The sequence below is a fragment of the Tauraco erythrolophus genome, chromosome 2 (assembly GCF_009769465.1).
Source record: "Tauraco erythrolophus isolate bTauEry1 chromosome 2, bTauEry1.pri, whole genome shotgun sequence".
Lineage (NCBI taxonomy): Eukaryota > Metazoa > Chordata > Aves > Musophagiformes > Musophagidae > Tauraco > Tauraco erythrolophus.
Genome location: NC_141466.1, coordinates 114,966,229 through 114,978,256, shown reverse-complemented (window position 1 = coordinate 114,978,256; position 12,028 = coordinate 114,966,229). Strand labels below are relative to the sequence as shown.

General features: G+C 40.1%; 1 protein-coding gene across 1 annotated transcript in view; it reads right to left on the bottom strand.

The window, feature by feature from the left end:
- Positions 1-12,028, bottom strand: part of ALK (ALK receptor tyrosine kinase) — a 332,439-nt gene that overhangs the window by 53,541 nt on the left and 266,870 nt on the right. The window contains exon 9 of the mRNA XM_086629993.1: positions 5,065-5,234. Coding sequence (XP_086486119.1) covers positions 5,065-5,234 — 170 coding nt within the window. The remainder of the gene's footprint in view (positions 1-5,064; positions 5,235-12,028) is intronic.

The window sequence follows — 12,028 nt, the reverse complement described above, 5'->3', positions numbered from 1 at the left end:
AAGAGAACAGCCATCAGCAGAATAACTCTATATCAAAAGGAGGACAGTAGCAGACATAGTTAATCCTACAGAGCAGAAAAGCAGTGATACGGGCATTAAAGTCTCACTCTGTTTTCAACAAAGTAAAGTGGGACCACATCTGAGCAACAGAGGCTGGGCTTATTGGATGGATATAAGAAGAAAGAAAAAAGAGATCTGTGTGTAGATGTGACCGATGAATATATGTGGTAATGTGTAGGGAGAAATATGTCTAGCTTGCATGGAGGGTCCCTGTTTCTTCATAGCAGAAGAGGAAGAAAATTCAGGAATAACAGGAGACAAACAGGTGTCTGGGTACAAAATGTTGCCAAGAACCTTCCTTTTTCTTCCTTGATGGGAAACCTGATGCCCAGAAACATATTAGTAAGAAAATCTGAAAGCAATGTTAGGGAGAGACAGAGCAACGCAAGAAGAAATTACTAGACAAGGAGAATGCTCAGCCACAGCTGGTAGAAACACAGCAGAGTGGTATGACTGAGACTTCTTTTTGCTGCTCTTTACTGCAGCGATGAGTGAAAGGTTCCCCAGTTGCTTTGACTGCCATTGAGATCAGAGCTTCTGAAAGAGTCAGACAGAGCAAAGGCTCTCACTCCCGAGGACTGAAAGGGAATCCCACTTTGATATGCAGATGAAAAACTGATGAGGACCAGTGTAGTTTATAAAAGTCCAGTGAGTCAGCAACACTGGAATAGGTAAAGAAGCCAGTTTAAACAAAGAAATCATCCGGACATGAATCTCGACTTGTTGCAACAGAATATTACCTTCTGGGGTAACTTAAGTTTGTAGACTTTTTTGCTTTCTTCCTCAGGAAGATCACACCCATATCTGGCCTTCCAGGTAAGTCACATTTTTCTGTTCCAACACAGTAAATTCTTCAGTCTGTGTTCAGGAGAAGGTCATCAGCATGAAAATAACTTTGAAGCTCTCTGAGCACAATGGGACCAAAAGAAAATTGTTTTTTACTTTCTGAACATGCTGCCCTGTTAAAAGGACACAGAGTCTAGTCTTGCTATCGATGACAAGGCAAATGATGCTGTTACTTATGACTAAAAATTTAGTTTCTAAGGACCTCAAATAAACACCTTGTCTCACTCCTCCTTCCACCATCTGGCCACTACTACTTAAGACTGGCTACAAATTCAGACTTTGCAATGCCAAAAAACCCCAAACTTAAGAAGGAGAAGTCAACGAAACCTTTCTAAACAGTAGACACATTTACATTCCTTTTGTATTTCTACACAATCTTCTATCAGAAGACTGTACTGAGGTTGGACAGGCTGTTTTTGATACTTGCCATTTGAAAAAATGTTCCTCTCATAGAAGTTACAGTCAATTCTTTAAAGAAAAGGATAGGTTTAGTAGAGATATAGGCCTTAAAAGACCAGAGCTGGGCTGGGCTGGCTCATGGGGAGAACAATTCCAGGCAACTCCAGCCAAGTGGTAGGCGGACCCACAGAACATTTAGTCTACATGTCACTCGACGTGACTGGCCTCAGCTTCACCAAGGGAGCAGAAATCAAGAGAATTAGAATTTGTTTCTTAAAGCAATTTTTTCCCAGCCAGGCTTCAGCCTGTTAGAGCTAATCCTTTTCCACCTTTTACACTGCCTAGCAAAACAGTTTCTAGATGGGTTGGTGATAATAAGCATCAGCCTACAGCAAGCTCCAGAGAATCACTGTTATACATGCTTTTATTTTATCTGTGTGATATCCCTTAACCATACTGTTAAAGTAACAGAATCTCTAATTATTAACTACACAAATCACTCATCTTCAATTACATAGTTTTCTGTTTGCTCTTGCTGTCACATTCCCATGACTATTTCATTATTAAACTTTAAACTCACATTAACTTACTAACTAAAACCAGATGTATAAAAAAAGCAAGCCCAAACTATCAACTACAACAGAGCTTTCAAGACTCTGTTTCCTACTTGCATTTCTGTGAAGTTAAAAAAGAACAATTCTCAACAAACTCATCACTTATCATTGGAAAATAAATAGTAATTTTCCATCAAATACAACACTTTTACAGTAACAGACTTCTCTACACTACTCTCAACCCGGAATACTTCAGCCCTGCATTAACGTGTAAATTCCAGTAAGTAATACCGACCAGTTCTCCAGCTTTCACTCATCTGTGCAGATTATCTGATTTGCAGACAACATGTCCTTCAGGGAGGGGTAGGCGGCTCCATGGGGGCCGGATTGTCAGTTCATGCTGAGCGTGTTTAAGTGGCAAGGTAAAATACAGCACCTCTGGAGACTTTGCCTTTTGTGTCTGGTAAACACAACATGTTCATCCGACAGTTCGAGGAGCTCTTGTCCATAATTGGCTTCTTTAATTGTAGAAGGATGGCATATTGTTCACCAGGCCCTTTGCTCTTCCTCCCTCATTCACAGAATGATATTGAGTATTTGGAATTGGGTTACAGCTCTGTTATCCTCCACACCACATGAGCTGACTCTCAAGACTGTTTTATCAACATCTTCAGAACAAGGAAGGACAGATAACTTTGGGAAGATGTAAAAAGCCAGGACTTCAGTCTCTTTAAAGTCCACACGGAAAAGGTAAGACCTCACACAGGGTGAAATTTCAACTGGATGCTTTCCTAAGGATTGAATGGAGGAAAGAAGACAATCCTCTCCTCATTGTACTCTGGGAAATTAAGCATGTGTCCAGGGCTGCCTTGGCTAACGCAGTGCTAGAGATCTAACATCCCTCAGTCCCAACTGAGCTTCTTTGTCATACTCCTCCCTACTCTCTGTTCCTGCCAAATCACCTGAAATGTTCTAGCTGTGATTTCTGCCAAAATACAATTTCTCCTAACAGCCTGAGGGATATCAAACATTTAAGAAATGTCTGTTCCTAAAGATAGAGCTGATCTAATTTCTTGGAAATCTTCCTAATGATTCTTTGAAGTGCTAGAAGCCAAACATGGAAATTGTGGCTAAGCAGCTTTTGAACAAGCATGCTTTTGAGCAGTTTTAGAGCATATTACCTTGTTCTTAATAATGCTTTCCATTCAGCTTCCCAGTCACAATGGAATGTGCTTTTATTTTGTGTGGAACCGGTATGCTGGTGTGCTTTATTCAAGAACTTTACTTCTGTGAGGTGATTTAAAGTTTCAGCTCCTTCTATAGGAATATCTGGAATATGATGCTTACTCTAACACAGACTCTCATAGCTACTAACATAGGAAACAATTAGAAAATGACAGACACAGCAAGCTTTCAGCAGCACCAGCACTGTGTTCACATCAATTAAATGCTTCTTACAGTTCAATAAAACTGTCATGTATCTCTAAGGTATATATACTGCAGTCTCCTAGTATCATTTCGGTGTACACTTCCACAGGGCTCCTTCATAATTTCTACATCAGTCCAGATTTCCTACGAAACAGGTTACAAGATGGTGAGATAGATGCCTGCAGTATTTCCAAGTCTCACAGATTTACTGCTTCCCTGAAAGGACTGGTTTCAACTAAATCAATCTTAGAAAAAAAAAAAAAATCACTAAAATAGTGCACTTTCTGTGAATAAACAAGGACAAGGACAATAAACAAGAACTTTTCAACAGACACCAAAACTTCACGTTTTTCCTTGCTTATGTCTTAACCTCCAACAAACTCCCCTCCCTCAGTGAACCAGCTGTCTTTCTCCGTAAGTAATGGGGAAGTAAGAGTGTCAGCACCTTATACACAATAGTCAGCACCGTGTATCGGTTGGATCTGTGATTCCACACGAACCACTGCTAGCCTGGCTCCTAAGATCAAAGTATTCTCTGCCTGACTGTGCATCCAGAGAGAATTTAAAGGAAAGCAATAGTATAAGAGTACAGAATAATTCAAGTACAAAACATTCCCCTGGTAACATTAGAAAATAAATCACATAAATAATAATGGCAAAATACACCATTCTTCAAAGGAAACACAGCTGAAGGGAACGAAGCAACCAGGTATTTTTACAAATGGTGCTTCAGCAGTGACTGCACAATAAGCCTAATGCTGGTATTTTTTAAATCTTTGACGCACACGTATTAATTATACATTCAGGATCGAAGCGTTGGCAGTGTCCTTGTATTTGCAGCCTACGTGCATCGCCAAGAGCCAGCAAGATAAAAGATATATTCATACAATGTTTGTTCAAACTTCTTATGAGGCAAACTATCCCTTAATGAAATCCATTATTTTTAGGGGACAGATTTCCAAAAAGACAAAGGACACCAGTGCTCATGACACAGATTGTAGATGCATCATACAGCCTAAGGGCCAGGGCAGCAGGAGGTGAAGTCTGTCTGTGTCTTCTCTATAAACAGCATAAGCCAGAGCACACACAAAAAGTAAACAATGAACAACAGAGTATTCCCTTAAAGCTGACTAGTAAGCAACAGCTAAAACAACACTCTTTAAATAAGCACATGCTACCAGATTAAGCATATGCTACCAGATAAACCTTTTATGCCTAAAGCCAGGGTACAGCCATAAGCGAGACAGTCCTTTTATTACGCTGAGCCTCCTGCTACAGCTAACACAAAGGTGTTCAGATGCATCCTGGTCTGATTTTCAGCAGGTTCTTCTCCCATCTCTTTCATCCTCAGATCTAGACACACTGAACACTGGGGACTTTGATATCCAGAAAAAAAAAAATCAACTACGGAGCTCACATCCAACTCTAGCAAACCACATAAGAGGATCAAACATGCTACATGAAACAGTATGTGAGGAGAATGATTATTTCCAGTCAGTGAAATGGAGACAGAGAAGTTCAGGCACCTTGTTGCAGGCCACCCAGTGGCCCAGTTTGTGAACCAAGACTACCACTCAAGAGTTCTAAAACTGGGTGCTTTGCTCTAACTACTCAGTTATTCTCATTCCCTGCTTGTAACAGGATACCTCCCAGGGACAAAGTGCTTCCTCTCCCTGAGGGAACCACTTCCAGGAGCGATGCTGGCCATTTTCATTGCCAGGTAGCTAGTGATGAAATGACTGATCACCATGAAGGAGAACAATGAGAAGACTCATACCTATCCATTATATCTGGGAGAGGTACAATCATCCACTGCCATATTCCCAAACCTTCGCTGTTATCTGAATGCCAGAATGTCCGGCTCTGTTCCTTTCCTGTCTTGTTCTCGACCACCACCAGGGATATATTTCCCAGCAAGACACCATGGATGAGCCATGACATTCGTAGCTAGAAGAAAGAGAACATATGAGGTTAAACATCAGAAACATCATCCAAAAGTTAACAAAATTCACAACTCTTCTTTTATTTCTTTGTTTTCTAATCATCAAAAAGTAAATTCTCCCTCCCTTATGTTCATGTAATCCCTTTAGAAAACTCCACAGGTGTGGAAGCCTGTAATACTTAGTATATATGCTATTTGATATTGGAAGCACTGGCCTTTCTTTGTGGTAAAGTTGAGTCCAAAACATCTGTTTTAGCTTTCATGTACGTGTCCATAATTTTAAAGGGATAAGCTAGTACAAAGTACAAAGACCACACTCCCCTACAATGCCACCTAAGAGATTCAAGTTAAGACTAACAACTTTTTCAGCAACAAACTTTTACATTCTAGCAGCAGCAAAACCACAGGGAGAACAGCTGCAATAAGCAGGCATCACTAGTAATCACGTCCTCATCTCCCAGATATTCTTTTCAAAAATCGTTTTTTCCTTACCTCTTTCCAAGTTTCTACAGACTTTCCAATTAAAGTTCAGTAATAATTAGGGTTTTTATTAATTAAAATACCTTAGGGAACTGGTTTTCTAAAATTTTTGTTACATTTAATGTAACTGATTCCATTCCTATGCATTTATCCCTGTACGTAAAATTATTTAATGTAGTTTTCTCATCTTAGGACTTTCTCTCCCTCAATGTATGAAAACAAAACCAAACTCTTTTACATCAGGGTAGTCTCAGAATCCATATTATATGAATATAGTGTTCCAATTTTCTTGGGAAGAAGAAGAAGAGCTAGGTCTTTTTTGATAAAGAGCATAAGTAAAATACACATATATATTACAGGCAGGAGCTGGGTCTCATCTCAATAACCAGTAGGAGTGAGAATGCTGAAGGAACGAGTTTATTAAAGCTACATTAATGATGGATTTTTGGACACAAGAAAGTGTTCAGCACAGTATCTAGCATCCATTCATGTCAAACCATAGCCCTCTGTTTTTTAACACTTCAAAGCCAACACCTAAGCCAGGAGACTAGGAATTAAATTTATATTTTACACAGGAACACCTGATAACATTACTTACTTTCTTGCTTTGATGATACAGAATATTCATAACCATTTCTCAACATAAAACACAACTGCTAGATTTTGCTTGCCGTTCCTGTCTCATGGTGTAAGTCTGTCCTGACAGATAAGTCAGATATAGGAGTTGAAACGATAGGAGTGTTGCTACTATTCCTAGCTTACGCTCACAATTTTAGGGCAGGTGAAACAAAATTCTGGGTACCCATTATATTAATTATCAGTACTGAATTTAAGTAAACAGTGCAGTTCATCTGCCTGTCTTCAAAGTTATAAAAATAGCAGTGACTTTGACTACGTTGCAAAACTATGATAGAGACCAAAAAAATCTAGATGTGGTTCTTCTCTCTCTCCAGTCCAGAAATCACTGCACTTGCCTGGAATCATTCCTGGGTCTGTTGAACTGCTAGTGTGTATGACACAAGCATTGATAAGGTATACAAATGATATGCAGTATGGGTCCACAAATCTATCTTATTACCTCATTTTGGCCACAGATGTTCCAGACTGACGCACACGCTTTCAGTAGTTTAGCAAACCATCACTGGGGCCTACCAGACCACAGCACTTCCAGGGACAAGTCACTGCTCAAGTTCTGACTACCAGCTCACTCTCATCCCAATCTTGGGAAAGGACTTGTGGAGTCCCATGTCTGTTTCCGTAACATCAGACAGTGGAAACCACAGGATGAATTGTAAGGATTTTCACCTCGCAGACATCAGAGAGAAAAAGCAGAGCTGAGCAGGATTACAAAGAACTGCTTCAGATAAGACACAAAGGGAGGCAGCTAAAGAAGGGCTGGGCTCATATCCACGAGTTCACTAGAACCAACACTGGTGGAAGAGGCTGCTGACAAAGCTTTATGGTACAGGAGGCTAATGGTGTCACACTTGGTATTGGCATGGCCACTCCTAACTCTTAGTGAGTACATGGTCTTAATGTCGTGTGACAACCAAGATTAAATAACCTGCTGGGAATTTTATACTTTCAAATGCCTATGAAGTGAGACTACTGAAATTACAGTAGAGATTGCTCTCCCTTAAATATCATTAGAATACCTTTCAGACCCAGTTAAGTAATTTCCCTTGAGAACACTGATCACAACTAAACTTTTTTTTTTTTTTTTTAAATAACTTTGGAATGCCAGTGGACATTTAAAGCACTCAATCTATAGCAGGCAAAGCAACTCCTCTTACTGAGAGTCCATATATGAAGCACTTTTAGGACTCTAACGCTAACTCTACTGTAATGCACTATGTGAAATTTCTAATACAAGCAAGTTTGAGCAACTTCACTGTGCCATTTCAAAATTTGAGAGGTAAAGCCCTGAAGCTCCTACTATGCAGGAGCTTTCAGACCTCTGCCTCTTCTGGAGACCTGCCAGATAGTAAGAGGCAACATCTACACAGTCAGAAGTGAGAAAAGAACGAGCCTTTGATAGCTATTAACGTAACACTAGAGCAAAAGCTGAAGCAATTGATGAATTGGAATGGATGCCTTTGCACACATGTCAGCTGTTTGAAGGAAAGACGTAGTTGGCATTAGACGAGGGAGATCAGCTCATTGGCAAAGTGCAATATGCAGACTCTAATGAACTGGCTCTGAGTGAATCGACTGGCACTGTGGCCAAATGGGCATTTTTGGCTGTGATTTCCATGGTTTCCAAGCTTCACAGCAGGGCAGTCCAGGTCTTTTCACACCTGCTGAAGTGAACCAGAGCAGATGATGAGCTGGATGCCATAGTAAAGACTTCCGAATGGGGCTGGCATTCGTTTTACAGAATACGGCATCAATGATGGCAGATGGTACTACATACATGATGCATCCTGTAAGTAGTACAGTGGCACATTCGGAAAAATCTGAATCTGGGCTGTTGGTGGTATACGCCTAACATTATACATCAAACATCTCCCTCTGGGTTAAACCAGCAGCAAAATACTCAGAAGCTAGAAACCTCACTGAGAAATCAATGAAACATTGCAGGTAGACATTGGCTCAACAGCACCCTGCTAGCTGGCTTTAGAACCCACCATAGCTGGTGATTCGCTGTTCATACTCAAACCCAGTAAACAAACGTTCTAAACTGATTTAGGAAAAATTAAAGGGAGAGAGAGCCCATGATAAATGCACAGCATATTGAGGCAAAACTTGGGTCAGATGGCCACACGCACTGTACTGCAAGCACCATCTGGAAAGATGCCTTATGAGAATCCCCTTAGCCTCTGAGTTTGTGGAATTTCTGAACTGACAAACAGGAGACTTGATTCATCCAAGAAAGAAGAAAAAACTGATCCTTATCAATATCAACAGGGCTTGGCAGGTTTAACAGAGAGGTGAAGAAAAACAAGGAGGGTAGATTTTCTGACACAAGCTGCATAATTTCAAGACCACCTGAGAACCAAGACTTGCATTTTACTTCCTTATGCATAAAAGAAATAAAACACCTAGAACCTTTTGGGTGAAGTTTGGGCCTGCTCACACCTGTAAGTCTACTTTAATGGCTAGAAACATTCCAGTATGAACTGGATGTCTGACTGAGGACCAATGACACACGCTCACAGCAGCATAAACAAAACATTCCTCAGTGGCACTCTGGAGAGTTGCTGTTTCTTATTCCTCCCTTTCGGAGTGGCAGTGCCCCTCATTATTAGCATTATGGTCCTACCTGGCAGGAAAAGTTACGTTGTCCATCTTTAGCACAAGTAAATAAAGGAAAAGGGAAAAGATAAACATGCTTCAAACAGGGCTTGAAGTAAGGTACTTTTAAGAAGACGGAGAAGAGCCTACAGGTGTCCTGCTCCCAAGGAACTGCAGTATGGTGGCTCTCTTGCTATCCACACCCCAACTCTGCACCGCAGGCTTACATCTTTGAGACAGCATATCACTTAGTTCTCATGCCCCTGACCCTTGACCTCCACCTATAACACTTGCTAAAAGGATTTGCTCAAAATTTTCCAGATCAGGAGTTGTGGATTCTTGAAATACAGACACCTATTTTTCTGAAAAACATAACTCTTTTCCTGGGTCTTCTTCACTGGACAGGAAACAGTAGTAAGTTGTTTTCAGATGTGAATGCACTGACCCAGTAAACGTAAGTCAGGCATTAAAGGAGATTGGAAAACACCTCATCATTGAATAGAAACTGAAGCTGCAAGCTGGAATACAGTTTACACAGAATTAGGCAATAGCTGCAGACACTTTTGCCAAGTCTCAGTAAGTTTTATACATTAATATGAACTATATTTGAGGCATGAAGTTGATCACATTGGCAATATTCTTTTTCTTACTAGAAATGAGAAATGGTTGCACACAATCGTGCAAGAAAGACATCTATTTGGACTGATTAGCAATTTAGACTTGGACTTTTATTCATACGAAAGGTGACCAAAAGGTCTTGTTCCTGTTTTTTTGGCCAGATCAACAGCTGTGCACGATCAGCCTGCTGACACTTCTGCTTTTGGTTAGGACTCAGATATGCAAGCAAAAACCTTATGATAAAATGATAATTAACTAATCTTATCAGGTAGCTTTAAAATACCTATGCAGGCAAGAGAAGATTGTATTTTATATGAACAGATTCTCATGCTATTTATTCTCACATTATTTCTTACTTATGTTTACTTTTACAAAATGAAGAACCTAATAAAAGCACCTTCATTTCAGGAAACAAACAAACATAAAAACAAAGACAACAACAAAAGAGAAAGAAAGAGGTCATAATCTTGCTGCCAGAGTACTGTGGAGTGACCAGGCCTTCAAGAAATTTCAGATGTTATAGATCCACCAATCCAATGACACAGAAGGCAGGTGGCAAAGGACGCAAGAAAAGATAAAGACAGATAACAGTGAATAAGCTGTACAGATTTTAAAAACAACACTTTGAAATTAAAAAAAGGATGCTAACAACATTCTGCAAAATAAAGCACATGAAAGGCTGTGCTAGAGGCATATCTATGTTGCATTTTTCATGCTCATAAATGTTCTGAGTCCATGTTATTATCATGTACCCTTCTAAGTTATTTAAAGCTCAAGGAATAGAGGAGAAAAAGAGACATGCTCTGCAGGTGTCAGCATGGGGCTCAAAATGCGCTCAAAGAATGAATTATATTATTGACTTACATGCTTTAAAAAAATACAACACTTGTGCATAGAAAAGAGAACTGAATTAATAACCTCAGAGCATGAAAACATCTTTATATCTACAAATCTGAATGAGAGAGCAAACTTCGACTATTGTTTTACATCAACACATTATATTTATTTTCTAGGGAGAATATGTTTACATGTAAAAAATAATTTCAGGCTCAAAAGAAGTCTGGCTCAGTTTAGTACTTACTTATATAACATAATGGTGGCTTTAAAAAACAAGCTAGTTGAAATGTCAAAATAGCATCAGAAAAAGATTTTCATTATTTTAAACATAGCCAAAAGCACAAAGCTCTTTTACTATCACAGGAATCTGTTTTACTGTTTTTCAGCACAACTATACCCTTTAAAACATTTGACCCAAGATCTAACAGAGAAACAAAATAATCTGGTTCCCAATCACAATTAGTCCCTCTTGCAGAGTCACTTTCTTTTGTGGAGATGCATGTGATAACATTTAAGGCTAATTTCAAGTTCATCACCATCCAGGCAACACCACCTTTGTTGTTGTTCTCTATCATAGTCTACACCAAAACTGCTTGCATGTTTTTACTTCTCAGTTATGGCACTAGGGTCTATCACAGATTCCCTTGCGCTGTGCAAAGCATGGCCTTTCTAAAAAATCAGTCTCCAGACTGTTCATGTTTCTGTAGTGACTTTCAAAGAGAAGTAATAGTCATAATCCACCACAAAATGAAATCTCGCAGGGTAGATAAAAACTACTGCTGCCCAGGCAGCTACACACTGTACCAAGTCCTCACAGAACGCAGTAGTCCTGGACCTGCTCTTCCATCTACTTATGACAGAAGCTGAAACACTTTGGGAAGACACAGGTATGACTCTTACGATCTACAGGCACCACAGCATCCTTCAAAGCCTGAGGGTGCAGACAGCAGGGAGCATCTCTGAAAAACGGAATGAAAAGCAAGTCAATGTCTGTACTTATTCAGCAACAAGGCTGGGACGGAGGGAGATGGGATTGCCTCGTTGTCCAGATGTGGAGGGCCAGAATTGACTCTCCACCTTTCACATGAAGGCAAGAGCATTCCCTGGACATTTGCAAGACTGGTGTCAGCTCTCTGACATCTTTGCAAAGTACTGAGAAGTAGGTGGCCATTATAGTCTGGAAACTGTGCACACCTCGGGGCTATCAACTGTGGCAAAGCAATTTGGTTGTGCCATGGGTGGTGTCTGAGATGACAGCACTTCCCTTAGACTCTAATTGCAGTGTGGTTTCTCAGATTCCCAGACAGCAGTACAGGTACTGATGACATGCATATGGATTTCTTCTTCAAAATGAGGAAATGTCTCACCACCCCACGATCCTCTGACCTGTCAGCCTTATGCAGGCCAACTGGTTCCTACTCAGAGGAGGGGAATCACAGTGTGAAGAGAAGGGGTGAATAATGCTGTGCTTTATTGCTCAAGCTCCATAAATTCTGCTTTCAAACCAAGCCACTGTTTGGATTAATTCTTCGCACTTCATATGCTTTCCTATGCTCAATTACACGTGTTTTGTTTCCAATGAACTTTTACGTGTGGGTTAAAAGATTTTCACCCTTGATTACTGTGACTC